A 20930-nucleotide genomic window follows, 5' to 3' on the forward strand; every position below is an offset into this window, starting at 1 on the left:
CCATTGGCTCCTGCTACTGTCAATCACAGCCAGTGAGCCAATGAGGGGATAGCTGGTGGTTGGGCTGAGCCACGCTCCAAGTGTGAATGGACACTCAGAGCAGCGGTTTAGGAGCGAGCCTGCTTTGGTGCCCCTATAGCAAGCTGCTTGCTAAGGGAGCACTCAGCAGGAAGGATGGGCCAGGCGCGCTGTCAGGGGACCCGAGAAGCAGAGGACTTGCACAGAGCAGGTAAGTATAACATGTTTGTTATTTAGAAAAAAAGATTGCGTTTAATATCACTTTAAGGTTTTTTTTTGTCAATTTATCCCAATCTACTATTCCTGAAAGTGCATCATTTTTTAAACTTTCAGTAAGCCACTATACTTGATTTGATTGTAGCCGTATTAATTGTATGTTAGTGCAAATAAAAAAAGTATCACGGACAGTACTCAATTTTCTAGTAAGCCACTAAAATGTTTGCTTTGATATATGTATATTTTTGCATTTTCTACCTGTATATTAGTTTTTGAAACAAACTACACTTTCCTTTGAAGATCTGCCCATTTTTTCATACGCTTACCTGATCGTAGCTTTCAGCCTCTACGTGACTTTTCTTACGAAGTTGCTTGGCTACAGATTTTGGCAACATTTGATGGAGAAGCTCCTCAGCTAAACGCCTCTCTTTTTTCAGGTCTTCTGTCCTTTCCTTGAGGTTTTGAGCATAGTTCTGAATCCACTCGGTCATCTGTTTAAAGGACACTAGGACAATGGGGTATATAAGACACGATACAGTCAGGAGAGTAACCTTCAGGCTAAGGGTGGATAAGATGTCTTTGGATTTGTTGCCAAGCTTTTTATAACCCTCCCGATAAAAACATTCTTGAAGAGACGCTAGACCACCGACCAAGGCATGATGGCCAAATACTGATACATTTGAGAATGGCGTTAAAAAATATATATTGTGGTACTTGAATAAAAACCTAGATATATTGTAGCTATCCATCCAGCAACTGCATAGAGTATCTGAAGTATACAAGGCATAATTAAGCATAGTTCGAGTTTCGAACTCTAGATGTTGAAGATCTGTAGAAGATGATAGAGTAGAACCATTTGTGCGAAGCATCTCTTCCTGGGCTCTTATCAGAATATGCAAAGATAGCACATCCGCCCAACCATGGTTTGTTTTAATGATGTTTAGGTCTTCATTTAGGTCTACAAAGTTGTCCAATATCTCGGAAATTATTGTTGACAACCAATCCCTAAAGTCACCCTCTGAAATGTTTTCAGACATTAATAGTACTTTATCTAGTAAAATCTCGCAGATACGACTAACCTCAGCGGTGTCCTCACAGTTCTTTGCATATAAATCCTGTGCCTCGTCACAAAACAATCCCATGTTATTCAATAACAGGGTTCGACGGCCTGTCAAATTCATGTGGTTCCAACAGCAGAAGGTCCTCTGGTCTTGAAGGAACTGTATGAATTTTATGGCTATTAAATCTGTGCAAGATGAAAAGGCTTGAAGGGCAGCTTCTGTGTTCCTCCACTCCATTATACAGTCTCGTAAATCGATGGTGATGGAACCGAGAAGAGTGAGCAGGGAAACCATACAAGCCCCCAATATTCTTCGGACGGTTGGATTGCTACCAAACATACATGGCAGTGGGTACCTAAAAAGTTGTACATAAAAGGGTATTCTCTTATATGTGTCACACTAGACATGGTTGACAAACATTTCTAAAAGAAGAAGATGGGGAGTTGGCATGGATTTTAGTGAAAATATATAGTTACACAGTAACATAAAAAAAACACATCTATTGAGTTTAACCAAATGACAAATATATAAAAAAATATGTGTGCCTCGCATCCTCGGGACACAAAACCCACCACTGATACAAAAGGAGGCAAATAAAATCCTTATACAAGCCTTTTAAACCATTTAACATGGTAAAACTTGAAATAATTTACAGAACAAAAAAAATTACCATATCCGAGGGAAAGAATGCACAATGCCACATCCTAATTTATATTGGAACATTTTGACAGCACAAAAAACATCCTCAATTTTTTCAAATTAGGTACATAGTGTCACCATACATATTCAAGGGCTTCCCACAGCATATGTCACCTGTATAGTATCCACTGACTTTCCAAGGGATGCTTGGTTTGGTTTTCAGATCCTGGTTGTGACATCCCTTGGAAAGTCAGCGGATACTATTTAGGTGACAAATGGTGTGGTAAGCCCTTGAATATGTATGTTGAGGTTTATTTATTAAAGCTGGAAAGTGCAAAAATTAGGCTCACTTCTGCATAGTAGCCAATCAGCTTCTAACCTCAGCTTATACAATTGGCAATAAAATCTAGAAGCTGATTGGTTTCTATGCAGAAGTGAGCCAGATTTTGCACCATTCTGCTAAATAAATAAACCCCTATGTACCTTATTTGAAAAAAATGAGGAGGTTTTTTTGTACTGCCAGAATGTTTCTTAAACTTTCAGATGCATCCGCGGTGTCCCTGGTGAAGCAGTTTTAGACTGCGAAACGCATCGGTACAGACATGGGATTTATTAGCATCTAATCTACTTATGCATAATTTTTAATCATATATGTATGTAATTTTTATGTAGTGATTGTGTCATACTCCACCTTTTTTTTTATCGAGATGTAATAAATCTTTATTTTAATACATATGTGTCATCGGTTTTAGTAGAATGCCTGGTTTTTGAAAAGAAATGTCCTTGCTTGTTGAAATATTTTACAGTCTCATGCAACCCCCAGCTAGTAATGAATATATCTACACTTCACTGTACATTAATGGGATGGTCAGTGGGAAGAACCCCCCTATTACAGATAGCTAAACAGATCATTGGTGTCAATGGGAACTGATGTGAGAGGCAGATGTTGCTCCTTGGTCAAGGAACCCCCAGCATGCTCTGGAGGAACCCTAAAGTTCCATAGAACCCTGGTTGAGAAAGGCTGCCTTATACAGTGTGATCTAATTTGCTCTAAAGGGTGAAAATTCCTTTCTCATCCCCAAAGGCAAGCGGATACCCTTTGGATAAACGTTCTGCAGTGGAGATCAGCTAGTGGTGTCGGGGGGGGGGGGGGCTGAGGGGGGCTGGAGCCCCGAGTGGGTCCCCAAAAAGCCCCGTGTCTCAGGCATGCACAGTTCTGTTATTAGCCCCGAGCCCGAGCGCTGCTGCCGAGCGAGAAACGATCTGACCCCAAGCGCGGCCAAGTGACATAGCAGGTCCCGCCTTCTGGAGCCTGCAGCGCCTATGATGGACGGGAATTACAATGCGACCACCGAGCCACTGTGAGAAGATCCCCACTCGGCGCTTGGGCGGGCGGCTCTCCTCTCCTTTCCTGTCCTGTCATGGCTCTGGCTGCCTGGAGTACCTGCTGTCTACTCTACTGTGATGGGCGCACCACACACTACGGCTGAGCTGCAGGAGGAGGTCACATCATCTGAAGTCTGGTCAGGTAGGTCAGTGCGTGTCAGTGTATGTTGTGTATGTCAGGTAGGTCAGTGTATGCCAGGTAGGTCAGTGTATGTCAGGTAGGTCAGTGTATGCCAGGTAGGTCAGTGTATGTCAGGTAGGTCAGTGTTTCAGTGTTTGTCAGGTAGGTCAGTGCGCGTCAGGTAGGTTGGTGCGTGTCAGGTAGGTAACACCCCTGATCCAACCCCCCCCCCTCGGTGCCAGGCTCGGACTTCTGAAGCCTGGCTGAAGCCCATGGTATTTTTGCCAGCTAGCAACGCCCCTGAGATCAGCCATCAAGTCCTGAACATATTTGCATTGAAATTTCTATGCCAAAGAGAAGAATTTAATTTTCAGTACTGTGCCAATGCAGCAAAGCAAACTCAGAATTTGCACTGCCATCTCTGGCAAATTAATTTAATACAAAATAATATCTGTATTTTTTATTTTTTATTTCAAATCTACGGAACCAATTAAAAAACATCTGGAAATGTTTAGGGATAGTGGCCAAAAAAAGTACACATTTATACTGTTGCTTTTTCCTACATAGCTGCATAACCTGGCAGTTAAATAGTATTGCATACAAGGGAAAGTTGGATTTATTGTTACAGTTTACACTGGAGTGGGGATACAAATTAAAAAATAAATATAAACAATAAAAATTAAAAAAGAAGCAATGATGACCTGGTAGAATTTGTGTTAAAAAAAGCCCCAAGTAATAGGCATGCTACAACCATACTCGGCGTGAGCAGTACATGCTAAGACTTGTAGTTCTACATTGGCTAGACAGCCTTATCTTGCTCGCCTCAAACAGACACAGCCATGCAGATCACATCGTTTTGGGAGCCTCTACCCTACAAATTGTATTAATATAATAGTTGAGGGTCCACAGCAAGCAATGGAACCTTACTCAGTGCCTATAAATGGCACTTACCTGCAGTCCTGGCAGACATTCTCAATGTTGCTCTTTTTCTGTCCCTTCGTAGACATCTTGCTGTGTATTAGGTTGATTTTGCTCTTCAGGGAAGCAGAGGACAAGGCAGCGGAGGGGAAGAGGTCACTTTTCTCAATCCTATGGGCTCCAGACATGGCAGTTGAGTGGGGATGTTACAGAGTTTCCTAGAGGGCCTGCAGTCGGAAGCATCTGTATCAACTAAAAATGTAGTGCACTCCACATATCCACAGCTAATATAGACGCTGCTCTGTCCTAGAGTACAAAGAAGAATCACTGCATACGCTCATCACAGGGCACTTCATTATCATCAGCCCCGGTCGTAGAGTACCGGTGTATACAACCAAGGGCAAGTAACAACAACAAAAAAACACATTTTAGAAAATGAATCATTCTTCTGCATAAAACCAATACATTCACTTTATTTCCTTTTTTGAAATAATTGGTATAAATGAAAGTTTACTAACATATGTGCCTTTGTGTAAAAAAAACAAAAAAAAAACGATAATTTATATTTTTCTCCTTGGATACTTCATGCTCAGCAGCCACCAATCTACAGAATCTACAGCATCCAGCAGCTGAATGGATGGGCTTAGGCTTCATGTACACGGGCCACGTTTAAAACGTCCGTTTTGCCTCATTTGCATTTAGACGCGTTTAACTTGTTTTTTTTTTAAATAGCCAAAAATTAAAAACGCCTGTAAACTAAACACGGCTAAGGACCGGTTCACACTGGTGCGATGTCAGAGATCGGATGTGATTCGCACCGCACTGCAGTGAAAATCACATGCGATCTCTTGCAATGCAATTTCAGCCATAAAGATCGTATGGCTGAATTAGCATCAAACTCACACAAGACCCTTTTTTTTGTCCGCAGCAGAATCGGATCGCAGGGGTGTTCACATCCATGCGATACGATTCCTATCCGAGTTTGCAGATCGCACTGCGATCTGAAAACTGATTTGGGGGTGTCATTAACTTTTACCTGACATTCCCAGCAGTTTGCATAGGGCAGTGTGAACTGCCGCTGGGAAACATGCGATGCGGGAACCTACAGTGGATTTTCAGGGTTCCCGCATCGCAGCACTGTGAACCGGCCCTAAACGTGAGTTCCCGCGTTTAGAAGCTTTTGGCATTTGAAATTCCTGTAAACTCAGCTTCTGAACACATTTTTTTGCGTTCCAAAAAATGACTCAACTGCCTAGAAATTACTGTAAATGACCCTGTGTACATATACTGATAAGATAACATCGAGGACGAGGAGAGTTCAGGGGCAGTTGAGAAAAACTCCCAACTGCTCCTAAACGTTCAGTTAACAGCAGCAGTGTACATGAGGCCCTAAAGTTGAACTCTGGGCGAATACATTTTCTTTTGAAAACATTCCTCAATAACTACAAAGAATATAAATGCACTTTGTTTACTATATGGCATTACAAACCTAGATACTAGCTTGTGAAAGAGCAGTGACATCATGACTGTGTTGTATATAGCCTGTGCAAGGAGAAGAGCTGTGGGAGGGGCCCAGCAGCTCCACCCCCTACAGGCCTCGTGCAGAAAACTACAGGAGGGGGTGGAGACAAGACCAGTCACCCTGCACAAGAAGAGAGAGCAGCAGTGGCCGGTCTTTATAACGAAAGCCAAGGCTGGGACAGGGGGAAGGGGAGGGGCAGCTGCCCTGGGTGCAGCAGTTTATTGTAGGGATGGGTGCCATGAGTGCCTTTTTCTACAAGGCTTACAGAAGTAGTGACAGCAGCATCATGACTCTTGTCAGCCCAGTGCTAGAAGTGGAGAGAAGAGAGCTGGGAGGTGTGGGTTGTGATTTCTCTCTCCCCCTCCTCCTTGCCAGTGCAGCTCTCCTGTATTAAGAAGCCAGCAACTGTGTGTACAGAAATACAATAGCGCTGCACTGGAAGAAGGAGGTGCTGGAAGGGAAGAGCAAACACAACCCACATAGATCAGTGCTGGAGTTGGCCAGGGGAGGAGAAGAGAGCCAGGAGCAGGCAGGGGTGGAGTTCTGTTTCCCCCTCCAGCTTCTCCTTACTGCGAGTGCAGGGATCCCCATTGATGTCAGAACAGACGAAACATGTAAGGGCGGAGCCTGACAATGGGAGTAAATAGGAACTGTGTCTTGTGATTTTTGCTGTTTCTGTGACCTGGAAAGGATTGAGTGGTTGGCAGCTTCTCTGTATATCTTTACCGACACATCTACCGTATTTATCGGCGTATAACACGCACTTTTTCCCCCTTAAAATCAGGGGAAAATCGTGGGTGCGTGTTATACGCCGATCCCTACTCTCTGTGTGCCAAAAAACAGCGAGCGCCGCGAAAAAACGAGCGCCGCCGAAAAAGACCGAGCCGAGTGCTCGGCTCCACTCACAGTCACGCCGTCACGCCGCCCCGCCTCCCTGCTGAGGATGAGAAGCGAGCACTTCCGAAAAAGACCGAGCCGAGTATACTGTGTACTCGGCTCGGCTCGCAGTCCCGCCCAGCTTCTTTGATGGACATAACACTCCGTCCAATGGCAGGACTGGGCGGGACTGCGAGCGGAGTACACAGTATACTCAGCTCGGTCTTTTTCGGAAGTGCTCGCTTCTCATCCTCAGCAGGGAGGCGGGGCGACGTGACGAGCGGCAGATTTAAATGGCGCAAAAGGCACACGGCATTGGGCAAGGCTGCATTGGGCAAGGCTGCACTGGGCAAGACTGCACTGGGCAAGACTGCACTGGGCAAGGCTGCATTGGGCAAGGCTGCACTGGGCAAGGCTGCATATGACTAAGGGCAAGGCTGCTTATGACAATGGGCAAGGCTGCAAACGGCACTGGGCAAGCTGCAAATGGACACTGATCATTCTGCAATGATGGACAAGGCTACAGATGAACACTGATGAGGCTGCATTGATGGGCATTTAAATGTAAGTTTTTTTTCCTTAAACTTCCCTCCTAAAAGTTTTTTTCCTTAAAATGCCCTCCTAAACTTGGGGTGCGTGTTATACGCCGGCGCGTGTTATACCCCGATAAATACGGTATATACTTGATTTTAAGCTTATGCTTATTCCCTCTGTTCTCAGTTGCATAAGGGCTGTGGGGGGGGGGGGGGGGGGGAGCAGCAGCACACGGAGCTTCCCAGTGAATGGCTGTGCAGCGGGGGCATGTCAGGACAAGTCTGATCATTGGAGGAAAGCATAACTAACCCCCGGGGGGTGAAGTGAAATGCATTGGGGGCGTGGCCTGGTCAGAGTCCAGGCTGAGGTTGTCACTCCATTCATTGAAACAAGACATCATAGATGTGCGACTTGCAGGGGTCACCCTTCCTTTATTCGAGGAGAGCAGGCTGAGTTCCCAGTATAGCTAGATAACTGACCATGGTGTGTTCTCCTGCTTAGTGTGGTCAGTTTTTAATAGGAAAGCAAGGGGACTGGCAAGGACACCGGGGATTTCACACAAAGGAAGCAATACAAAGAGAACAGGATACTTTTGCATACAAGTACATGGTATAGCAGGCACATATCAGGAATGTGATATGTTGGGGTAACAAACGCTTTCATTTTGGTAAACATATTTTCATGTATTGTTTAGAGGACTTTATTTGAGCACGATATTTAACCCCTTGGTGCCCCCCAGCCCTTTAAGGGGTTTCAGATGGCGGGGACAGGGCGGGGTTTATGATCATGTGACCGCCGTGATTGAAGCTTTCTGCTAGCCGGCGGTAACTGTGCTGGGAATGTGCAGGGTACGAGCTTGTTTTTCAATATTGCATACAAATATGCGGCCACTCGGCCCCAAGGCCCACCCGCGAGAGGCCGCATATTTGCACGCTGTCGCTGCCAAGAGGTTAATGAATGATTTATTGTGAATAAATTTTCACACTGATGTCAGGATCAAGTAGCACTGCTGTTCCTCATTCCAGTCCCCTGGTTTTGTCTGTCTGTCCACCTGCAAGGTGATTGATGTGACCATTCTCTGGATGGAGACCAAACCTGATTTAGGCCAGCCAAGCCTGCAGTCTCATGCTTGTGATAACGAGTGTAATACTTGCTCCAAGCTCTCTGTCTGTTTGTCCTGCTCTGCTGTTTGGATTCCCTCGTTGAAGACCTTGGATCAGATATCTACTACTCTCTGAACTCTGCCTGCCTTTTGACTACGGATTGACCCGGACTATTCTGAACGTTGCCCACCCTGTACCTGGACTGTTGTTAAACCACTCTGCCTGTCTGGCAATTGCGAGTATCTGTTCACTTTGCTCAGATCACGCCTGCCCCAGCATGGTAGCATTGTGTATAAGACCTGGGGCAACCAAGTATCGGTAGGCCTGCTTGACTTATGGGAAAGTATGTCTGACCACCTGCGTTAGGAGAAAGCTAACTGATAACTGACATTTTTTATTATTGAATCAGCGCTGTAATTATTATTTTATTTTATCAGTGCAGTGATCCTGTCCTATACACACAGCTGCTGGCTTCTTTAACAAGTTGCCAACTGCCTGCAGTACATGTACTGCGGATAGGTGGCAACTACAGGCTAAGTGAGGTACCTGTACATCACTTACCACATGCACACTTACGTGCCCCCCAGGGCACTGAGCACGTCGCTCCCACGACCACTGTGTTCACAGGACACAGCGGATTGTGGTTGCTGGTACCTGGCTGCTTCGAATGGCCAGAGGATTATGTGTTTGCTATGCGATCACATGATCAAAATGTCAACCAAATTGTTATGAATGAATTACTTCATAACAGCTGTGTTTCCCATGCTGTGATTGGCCCCACAGCTATCACATGGTACCTGGGACTGTACCGTGAGATTATTAGTTATAGCCAGTCACAGATCACTAGTAATCACAGCTGCCATGAATGTAACTCATTCATGACAGTTAAAAACGTTGCTGTTACAATGATCGTCATTGTAACAGCAAACAAAGTGTAGAAAAAAAATTCCCTGATCACTCCCCCCCAGAGTAGTACAGTGTTACTTTGGTAACGCTGAACTACTGCGATGAAATTATGTTAACCTCCCTGGCGGTTTTCCCGAGTGTGGCTCGGGGTTAAAATTCAGTACCATTAGCGGTAACCCCGAGCCACACTCGGGATCGCATTGCAGGATCCTGGTGCCTCCTTACTTACCTTGTCCCCGGGCTCCTGCGATGTCCCCCGCAGTGTCCGAGGGCTCCGTCCTCCTCCGAAGCCTCTCTGTGCCAAGCTCCGTTCCCTGCGAGCGGCGCGACGCACGGGGGCGGAGCCTGGCGGCAAATTCAAAAAAATGTAAAAAGCATAACACATACAGTACTGTAATCTTACAGATTACAGTACTGTATGAAATGATTTCACATCCCTTTTGTCCCCAGTGCTTTGTCCCATGCCCTGCATGCAATTTTACATGATATACACTGTTCTTTCTGCCTGGAAACTGGAGATTGTCCATAGCAACCAAAAAGTGTCCCTTTACGTCAAAAGTGGCTTTAGACCAGCTAGAAAACAGCGATAGTAAATTAGAACACTTGCAGAATTGAGCGATAGTGAATTGTGGGGAAATTTATTTTATTACTATTTTTTTTTTTTTTTTAATTATTTATTTTTATTTATTATATTATAATTTATGTTTTTGTGTTTCAAACTTTATCATACCCGGGATATCTACTAGACTCTGGTTTGGACAGATTTAAGTGTGTTATTGTTAAGATTTACAGACCTACAATATAAAACGCCAAATTTCCATGCAAAATAATGGTACCGCTTTCAGCACCTAAAATCCGAAATAATCATACCGCCAGGGAGGTTAAAAAAAAAAAAAAAAAAATAGTAAATAATTTTTAAAAAGTTAAAAAAATTATTATTATTTTTTTAACATACTGTCACCAGTCAGTGTCCCTGTTCACTGTCACACCAGTCATATGATGACGCTGTACTGCACTGGTGATAGCATGTAAAAAAAAAAAAAAAATGTATTCAATTTCTTCATTTTCAAAAAGATTGTGACAAAAAATTACAACTTCAAAAAACTTGCAATGCTTCTTACTAAATGCCATCCGACTGTCTACTTTCCAAAAAGGGGTCGTTTGGGGGGTGTTTGTACTTTCCTGGTATTTTGGGGTCTCGAGAAATGAGATATTGCATCCGTACATCAGGTTGATCAATTTTCAAATGTTAGTTTTCTGGTTATTGCATATACGTCGGCATTGCAAACTGGCACGGGTACGCAAAATCACGTACCCGTACGTCGCTGCATCATTGGCAGCTAGCGGGCGTGTACTCAATGTCACCCGGCGATCGTGACACGGAGGAGCAGAACGGGGAGATGACAATGATGCAGCGACGTACGGGTACGTGATTTTGCGTACCCGTGCCAGTTTGCCGACGTATATGCAATAACCAGAAAACTAACATAAATAAGTCTTTTCCCTGTTCTGCCTAGCAACATGACAAGGATCTACTGCTCCCAGTGATCGGCAGCAGTGATCTCTGTCATGTTCTAGTGAGCCCATCCCCCCTACAGTTAGAGCATGCCCAGGGAACACACTTAACCCCTTGATCGCCCCCTAGTGTTTAACCACTTCCCTGCCAGTGACATTTACACAGTAATCAGTGCATTTTTATAGCACTGATCGCTGTATAAATGCCAATGGTCCCAAAATAATGTCAAAAGTGTCCGATCTGTCCGCTGCAATGTCACAGTCACAATAAAAAAAAAAAAAAAATCACCGCTATTACTACTAAAAAGAAAAAATAATAATAAAAATGCCATAAATCTTCTATTTTGTAAACGCGATAACTTTTGCACAAACCAATCAATATACGCTTATTGTGATTTTTTTTAACCAAAAAATATGTAGAAGAATACATATTTTGCCCTAAACTGAGGAATAAATTAGTTTTTTTATATATTTTTGGGGATATTTATTATAGCAAAAAGTAAAAAATATTGCTTTTTTTTTCAAAATGTTTGCTATTTTGTTTATATATGTTTATAGCGCAAAAAATAAAAACCGTAGAGGTGATCAAATACCACCAAAAGAAAGATTTATTTGTGGGAAAAAAAGGACGTCAATTTTGTTAGGGTAAAACATTGCATGAGCCGCACAATTGTCAGTTAAAGCGACGCAGTGCTGTATCACATAAAAAGGGCTTGGTCAGGAAGGAAAGAAAGTAGTGCAGTGCTGAACAGCAAAAAAGGCCCGGTCATGAATGGGGTAAAAATTCCGGAGGTCGAGTGGTTATTCAGGACCTCTGTCAGACCAGGACTTTGCATGGTTTACTTTCCCACAAGTTTTTGGAAAGTTTGCTATGGGGGCACCCGTGCCGAGCTGCAGCTCCTGTGTCCATTCAGACACGGAGCCCCAGCTAGGCCCCGCCCCCTCTCTATCCTCCTTGGCTGACTTTGATTGACAGCAGTGGGAGCCAATGGCGCTTCGCTGCTGCTTCAGCCAATGAGGAGGAGAGTCCCGGGCAGCCGAGTCTCTCCTGCAACATGGTTGGTCTAGATGGGCTCAGGTAAGTATTAGGGGGGCTGCTACACACAGGTTTTTTATCTTAATGCATTAAGATAAAAAACTTTTGTCTTTACAACCCCTTTATATAGTACATGTAGGGATGTTTTCATGAATACAGAGTTGCATTAATTTTTTTTTAGAGCTGCCTGAAGTTGTTTTATTTAGACTGTGTGGGGAAAGATGGAGAGGTGTTTTACATCCAGAATTTGCGGAAAGGGGAACAGTTTCTAGCAATGATTTTCTATCTTCCTATTAGCGATAAATATAGAGAGAATGGATGTATGTTAAGAAGACAAAGCAGGGAATATAATTGCATACGACAGGCTTTGAAGTTGAAATGATAGGACTATAATTCCGTGAAATGACAGCTGAGCTCGAATCCCAAAAGCCGGCACTGCAGAGAGGGTTTGCCTACACAAGCTGCCCATTGTTCAGTTTGTTATGCTCTCTAAACAAGTCTCTCTGAGGCTCCATTCACACTTCACGATTTGGAATTGCGGGCAGAATCGTTGCGTTTCCAAATCTGGTGGCAATCGCTGCACAATGTGCGACACGCGTTTGGCATTCCGAAAATGATGCGATTCTGTCGAGATTGTTGTGTGGCAATCTGCGCCTTTAAAAATCACGTGAAGCTTGTCTGAAAAGGAGCAGGAGCTTCTTTTCGGGCGACAAGGGCCCTTAGGGCAGCCCATTCAAGAGAATGAGTTGGCTCTATGCAACCCACAAAATTGCATGAGAATCACTTGTTACTGCTCCACGAAAGTGTGAATGCAGCCTAAATCAGGGTTCCTCTCCAGAGGTTGCTGTGTGCTCCTTCAGCAGTGATCAGTGCTCAGTGCTCGCTAATGATCCTATTGAGATCCTTAAAGAATTTAGCTCACACCTCTCACAACTCTACAAGAATACATCTACCTTTTCTGCTAAACACTTCTTTCACTATGTTGACTAATTCCTCCTTTAACCGCTTGCCGCTCGCCACGCGTCATATGACGTCATCGGGTTCGAGCGGTGATATCTGAATGATGCCTGCAGCTACCGACATCATTCAGATATCTTCTTTTGTGCCGACACTTCCTTACACCATAAGAACGATCATAGAGGCTGTTCAGCTGCATGATCATTCTTACAGGCGGCGAGAGGGGACACCCCCCCCCCTCCGGTGCTTCTACCGACTCACCCCTGCCCTTGGCGAGTTGGAGAAGGGAACCGCTGGCGCCGGATGCTGATAGAGATTTCCGGTGGACCAGATGGTCCCCGGAGTCTCTATGATCGTTCGGAGGCTGGGTGCGATGTTATGACGTCACGCCCGGCCCATGCATTTATTTCAGGCTTCCCAGCCTAGAGGTGAGATCTGGGAACTTATTGACCCCATATCTCACTGTAAAGAGGACCTGTCATGCTTATTCCTATTCCTATTATTTCAGGCTTCCCAGCCTAGAGGTGAGATCTGGGGACTTATTGACCCCATATCTCACTGTAAAGAGGACCTGTCATGCTTATTCCTATTCCTATTATTTCAGGCTTCCCAGCCTAGAGGTGAGATCTGGGGACTTATTGACCCCAGTGCTCACTGTAAAGAGGACCTGTCATGCTTATTCCTATTAGGGTTGTTGCATCCTTTGTAATAGGAATAAAAGTGATCAAATAAAAAATAAAAAAATAAAAATAATGTAAAAAGAAAGTGTCAAACTAAAAAAATAAAAGTAAAATTAACAATAAAAAAAAAAGAAAGTAAAGCGCCCCTGTCCCCGTGTGCTCGCACACAGAAGCGAACGCATACACAAGTCGCGCCCACATATGTAAACGGTGTTCAAACCACACATGAGGTATCGTCGCGAACACTAGAGCAAGAGCAATAATTCTAGCCCTAGACCTCCTCTGTAACTCAAAATATGTAACCAGTAAAAATTTTTTAAAGTGTCGCCTATTGGGATTTTTAAGTACCGAAGTTTGGCACCATTCCACGAGCGTGTGCAATTTTGATGGGTGACATGTTAGGTATCTATCTACTCGGCGTAATATCATCTTTCACATTATGCAAAAAAATTGGGCTAACTTTACTGTTGTTTTTAATGCATGAAACTGATTCCCCCCCCCCCCCCCCAAAAAAAACGCTTTGAAAAATTGCTTTGCAAATACCGTGCGAGATAAAAGGTTGCAACGACCGCTATATTATTCTCTAGGGTCTCTGCTAAAAAAAACATATATAATGTGTGGGAGTTCTATGTAATTTTCTAGCAAAATAATGATTTTTACATGTAGGAGAGAAATGTCAGAATTGGCCTGGTAGGCAAGTGGTTACAGAATAACAGAAAACACAACACCGGACTCTGTGATTACATTACAGGAAATCACAACTGCTATAAATTCTCCTAAATCTGATTATTATTTTATAAGAAAATCTCAGACATTATTGCTCCTGCATCTTCTATCCTTCTTTAATTTCTTGCGCCAAAGCCATACTTTCTCTCCAGAAACCTTAAAAGCTTAAATTGCTATGCTCCCAAAACCTCACCAAGATCTACAATCTTGGTCTAATTATTGCCGCATTTCACTTCTAAATAATGACATTAGAAGTTTGGCCAAAATCCTAGCTAATAGGATCAATGTCTTTTTGGATGAACTTATCCACAAAGACCAAGTAGGCTTTATGCCAAAAAGACAAGAAAGTGACAACATTCGTAGGGTTCTACAATTGATACATCTCACAAAAACTCAACATTCGTAAGGCATTTTTTCCTTATCCTGGCCATATTTATGCTTTGTGCTTTGTAACTGGGGCTTTGGAGATAAGTTTCTTACTTGGATAAAGGCTCTATATTCTAATCCCATTGCTTCAATTAAATACACAGGTTTTTCATCTACATCCGTCACGATTCTTTGAGGCACAAGGCAAGGTTGCTCGTTATCCCAGATCTTCTTTATATAACCTTAGAGCCTCTAGCAATTGTGATCCATAATAATTTATCCATTAAAGGACTTGAAACCGTGGATATTCATCACAAAATTCTTCTTTGCTGATGACATTTTTCTTCTCATCACCTTCCCTCGTGTCACTTTACTGAATCTTTTTCATCTACTTAATAAATTTGCTTTTATCTCAGGCCTCTCTGTTAACAAAAATAAATCAAAGGCCCTAAATATCTCTCTTAACTCTCAAGGCTAGCCATTATTATTGTCATATATTGTAGAGCAGGGGAGAGTTTTAAAATACTACTGCACTCTAGGTATGTGACCTGCCAATTTTATAGATAGGAGTTGCCTCTCTATAAAATGGCCAGGTCAGACAGCGAACTATTAAAGTAGTTATTAATTTGGAACCACTAATCAATATGAGGATAGGAGTTGCCTATCTATAAAATGGCCAGGTCAGATATCATTTTCCTAATTAAACCATTCTACAACTTAGAGATCTTACTAATGTAATATGACGTGTGTGTATATATAATTTCTTAAAAAAAATGTATTTGAAGGGTTCGCCTTCTAACCCAAACCAACCTTCAATTCTTTGGTGACCTGAACCCTGCCAGAGCTCCTGGCTCCGCTATCTCTTCTCAATGTACCATAAACCATTTGACTACTCTCAGGTTTCTGACAAGTCGCTTACAAACCTTGGTCACATGGCACAACCATTCATGATTAGGATGATGGAAAGAAGTGTGCCGCAGAGATCATAATGGAGCCACAGGCATCTGACACTCCTGAATATGCTGAAGTCAGTCGGAGGCTGCAACAGTGGAACAGGGCAAGGGTAGGAGACATGGGGGTTTATTTACTAAAGGCAAATCCACTTTGTACTACAAGTGCACTTGGAAGTGCAGTCGCTGTAGATCTGAGGGGAAGATCTGAAATGAGGGGAAGCTCTGTTCATTTTATCATCCAATCATGTGCAAGCTGAAATGCTGTTTGCAAGTGCACTTGCAGTGCAAAGTGGATTTGCCTTTAGTAAATAACCCCCATGGCCCGCCAGAGGAGAGCATAGTAGTATATCAGCTCATTTATTACGGAAAACCTTTGAATAGACCTTTTTTCAGACCATGAAAACATTCCATAACCACACAGAGCAATTTTAACCAATTACATCCCCCCCCCCCCTCAGTTTTGCCTAAAACAAGGTGACCTATCCCTTTTGCCCCTTTCACCTGATTGCACCTGACCTAAGCGATCCCTCCCTCCCCCTCCACAACATACCTATTTCAAACCAATGATGGCTGCCTCTACATCCAACACCACAAGGCTCTCTGCCCCCTTAAACTTGGATAGGGCTGTGTCCCTAAGCCAGAGATAAATAACGGGCAACGGTCCTATAAATGTCTTTGGGGGTGTAATGCACAGCTGCGGCCATTGGATTGAGGCAAGTATGCATCCACAAAGGAAGATGATGGCTTGAGTTAGGTCAGGGTTAAAGCTGTATTCCAGGTATAGATTTGATTGCATAGTTACATTGGTCCAGCTGGTACCAATGCAAGTATACATATTTAATTCCTGGCCAATCTCTTTAGTGATGCTTGCTCTCTTCCAGGTCCCGTGCCAGGTGCCTGCCCTGTTGCACAGTAACCACAGGGCTACTACACGTGGCTACTACAGTGATTCTCTACTTCCACAGAGACTGACCATGTCACTGCATGTAACTGCATAAAGAAATAATATATACCTGGAATGCCGCATTAGGGAGCAAAAGTGAGAGAGCACTTGTCGTTTACAGGTGGACAAGGCACTTTCGGATTCACACAAGAAACACATTTTCTCAAGTCCTACACATTCACACCTCACACTTCTCGACCATAAAATATTCCTCTTACACAAAAAAAAAAGCAAACCAAGATTTGAAAGGTGAGATTTAATTTAACAAAATGTACAAATCCACTCTTCAATCAACAAGAAGCAGAATATCTGTGTGAATAAAAACAAGCATTCCCTGATTAAACGCTAACCCACCATATTGTGTGAAGATAATCCTTGGCATGTGGACAAAACCTACAGACCAGTTACATTATCTGTAATCAAAATACTCACAACTATTCACATAATAAATTAAAGAGTACACATCACAAACAATAAGAGAGGTGTTCCCACCTACAGAATAAATAAGAGTGCAGCCATTTTGCAGGTTAAAACAAATATTGGGGCTACTAGTGGTTATGGTTAGGGATATCTCTTCTAGCAAGTGACAAGAGGCTAGACACATTGCTGAGGACTGAGCTTCAAACTGAAAAGAATGCCTTGGTGATAAATCCCAAGGCCTAGTCAATTGATTGTAACAATAGTAAATAAATGGACATCAGCAAACTTCATAGCTCTCAGTTGATATTTTAGCGATGTCTAAACCCCCATTGATTTCTTTTATAGAAGCAATGTCCCCAACCTTTATCAAATAATTTCAATACGTGTTCCTAAGGCTGGCCATAGACAAAGTGAATTTGTTTCCTGTAACCACGGGCAGCAGAAAAAAAAAAAAAAAAATCGCTTGATTATCCCAGCAACACTGACAGTGTTGATGGGGGAGTCCCTCCCGCAGAGCCATTGTGTTCTCATGGGGGTGGGGGGCATCCTCGCTGGGAGAACACAGTGATTACTGCTACTGGCTATAACGGCCGCTGGCAATAATCACATGTAAAATCCGACAGGCTGGTTGTACCCAAGTTGATTGATCAGCCTGTCCATACATGGTTTGAATTTCATCCAGTTTTTGTTGAACCAGCCGAGATTGGAACCATCTATGGCCGGTTTAAGGATGTTCAAAGATAGGTCTAACCAAGAACCACGTGTGGGGAGACAGATTTAGCCATCCAAGTTCAGGTGGTTGAAAATGTGTGATATTGCCAATTGCCACAGTGATTAAGTGGTTAGCACATCTGCCTAGCAGCACTGGGGTCGTTGGTTCAACTTCCCACCACAGCACTAGCTGCCTGGAGTTTGCATGTTCTCCCTGTGCCTGTGTGGGTTTCCCCTCATACTCCAAAGACATGCTGGTAGGTTAATTGGCTCCTGTCTCAACTGGCCCTAATACCTTAGATTGTAAGCTCCTTGAGTGCAGGGACTGATATATGTAATGCACTGCAAAACTGGTAGTGCTATATAAGTACCTGTAATAAATAAAAATAGCACAGCCCAGTGTCTGGGGGTTGGATTGAGCCATGGTTCATACCAACAATGTCAGGATCATGCAGTCCTTACCTACGATCTCAGAAGAAAAGGTGTACCACATAGTTTAGAAAACCTTGCTCAGTTGCTCTTGGGTTCCTTGAGATAAGTCAGGGTTGGAGGTGTGCAACTGAGCCAATTCTTAATTTCTTTCAAAGGTATACACGTGAAGGGTTTTTGCGCATGCATGTCTATGTGCAAAGCTGCTGAAGATCTCCTTTTGTGGTTGGATTGTTTGCATGCTCAACAATCCATGGAGGTCTATTTTAAAGGGAGACCTGGCATAGTGTTAAGTAAGCCATGGCTCAATTCTCTCCCCAGTTTATTGGGTATGCTAAGATTATGCTAAAGGGCAATATTTCACGTTCAACCACCTAAACTAGTTAGAGCATCTTTATAGAACAGGATAACCCCTTTTTTTTTGTCATTTTAAAGAGGCAAGGGACTGCCCAATGATGCCTAGATATCTCCCCACGCTTGGCTCTTGGTACTTGGACTTCTCCCTAATTTTAATCAGTTGATAAATGTTAGGCACACTTCTAACAAAAGACATGGGGGTTTAACATTGCTACTATCAAGAGATATCCCTATAATCCAAGCACTAAAATCGCATTTAAAGTGTTTGTTAACCCAAAAAAAAAAAAAAATACAGATCCTGGTCCTTTAAAAGCACATTAAACATCACAGTGCTTGTGCTGTGTAATCTGCCCCCCTCTAAACTGTAGAGAAACCTCCCTGAACCTGCCACTTCCTGTATGCCCCTCTCAAAGCTGACCACGATAACCAGGGCTACTCAGCCCTGAGCACTGTGGTCAAAGTGCATCCCTCCGTCATACACTGCCCTGCTCTCCTCTCCTCTTCCCCCCTTCACCCCCTCCTTCCTGCCTTTCAGCGCCTTCTCTGTTTCCGCTTCGCCCCCCGGCGCTATTTAAAAAAAAAAAAAATAATAATAATAATAAAATTGTCACTGCTAGCCTCTCTATTAAAGGCTGGCATACAACACCGTGTAAATCCTTTCTAAAAACGAGCAGTGTAAATAGCTATTTAGAGCAGTCTTTAGGCCAGTCACGTGACTCACAGCCGCTTTACGGCTCAGAGACCGGGTTTCTGCAGAAGGAGCCGAGCGGCCATGTGATCTCCCCAACTGATGTCAAAGGGAGATCACAGTCCCTCCTGCAGTAGCCGTGTGTATCAGAGCTGAAAAGCAGCCGCGAATCACGTGACTGGCCTGAAGACAGCTCTAAATAGCTATTTACACTGCTCATTTTTAGAAAGGATTTACACAGTGTGCTATGCCAGCCTCTAATAGAGTGGCTGGCAGTTTTTTAAAAAAAGGCTTCACAAACACTTTAAGCTTTAACATGTCAATGTCATTTCAAAAGTGATCTTTAATCTTCTTAAAATCTGTAGCTTTAATTAAATGATCCCTGGTGATCCTGCCTTGAAGGGCCTTGTTTAGACACTTCCTGTTTTGAGATAACAACTCAGCTATCACCCCATCACGTGCACCCGTGGTGGAGATTAGAAGCCGACACTAATTGGACAGAATGGTCTACCGTTGCCACTGTCAGGAAGCCAGTATAATGCAATGTTGTGTAGATGATGCTGGAGCGGGTGCATGTAATAAGTGGCTGAAAGAGGTTGCAGGCAATCAGTAGCACTGGGATGGGGAAAAAGATAAAACTGAGATGGGAAAAACACTTGGCAGTTCTCTATGATAGATTGTGCTTTATTAAACAAAATGCTATTCAAATTGGGTTTACTTCTACTTTAATTCTTGTCAGGAGAACAAAGAAGTCCCTGGCTACCTGTAAGTTGAAAAGAGGGATTCCTCAAGATCTTCGTTCTCATGAATGATGGTTTTGGATGCCTCTGGCGATTGGTCAGTGTACAAACCTGGTGCTGATTTTCATATATTTAAAAACTTGACAATACATAACAAAAAATAACTCACACCAGCACTGCTCTGTGCTCAAGACAGGTACTTTGGTTATAAGAATTCTGTCAGTTTAACGTCCAGTCTCCACCCAAAGCACAGCTTCCAGTGGCAGTCCATCACTCTTCCAGTTGCATAGGGTGGTTTTCATATGACCGATATTTGATGTGTGTTTGTTTTTTTTTGGTTTTTTCGCTCATACAGTGTCATTTTCCTGTTCAACCAATAAGATATTTTGTTATTTATCAGCTGTGATTTTGGACTATGCAGATCTATACTTGAAATATAAAATAAAAACCTATATTTCTATAGTTGGAACTGCTGATCGTGTTTGGACAAAAAAATATATACTTAAACCACTTTACTACGGACATACATTCATAAACAGCAAAGCAGTGGATGTTTATTTCTAAACCAGTTACTATATGCGCATTCAACTGATTGGGTGGTCATTAGCTCAGATCACAGGCAAAATGTACAGAGCCAATAAATATGGCTCTATGCCTGTGATGACCAACTACAGCATACATTTAAACACTGCTAAAGCAGAAAGTGGTGAAAGGATGATAGAATGAATAAATAAATAAAAGGTTCAAAGACAGTAACTGATTCATTTGTAGTTTTAATTAGTTTTTTTTTTTTTTAACTCTTTCACCCCTTAACATCCCCCCTCAAACAACTTATCCCCATCCTGTCTCTGTAGTGCCCTGTATATTACTGCCTTCACCTCACTTATCCTGCACATCAACCCTCCTATCTTCATCCTCCCACTGTGCATTAACCCACACATGCTCCCCAAGTGGTGGCTCTCAGTGACAGTAGTGCCATATAGGTCTAATAGCCTTAAGCATGCCTGCCACCAAGATGATCTACACTATGGCCAAAGGTATGGGGTCAGACCACCCAATGAAGGATACGACTAATAATGCAGCACAGAAAGACATTTTGGACAATTGTG

The 20930-nt window shown here is 43.1% G+C and overlaps 1 protein-coding gene across 2 annotated transcripts in view; it reads right to left on the reverse strand.

Moving 5' to 3' along the window:
* Positions 1–19296: 19296 nt before the first annotated feature.
* Positions 19297–20930, reverse strand: part of KIAA2013 (KIAA2013 ortholog) — a 15130-nt gene continuing 13496 nt past the window's right edge. For both annotated transcript variants that reach the window (XM_073603178.1, XM_073603179.1), the window contains one exon: positions 19297–20186. Coding sequence is in view for 1 of the 2 variants with exons in the window: in XM_073603179.1 (XP_073459280.1) it covers positions 20169–20186 (18 nt within the window). In the remaining variant the exon portion in view is untranslated. The remainder of the gene's footprint in view (positions 20187–20930) is intronic.

The sequence above is a fragment of the Aquarana catesbeiana genome, linkage group LG10 (assembly GCF_042186555.1).
Source record: "Aquarana catesbeiana isolate 2022-GZ linkage group LG10, ASM4218655v1, whole genome shotgun sequence".
Classification (NCBI taxonomy): Eukaryota; Metazoa; Chordata; class Amphibia; order Anura; family Ranidae; genus Aquarana; species Aquarana catesbeiana.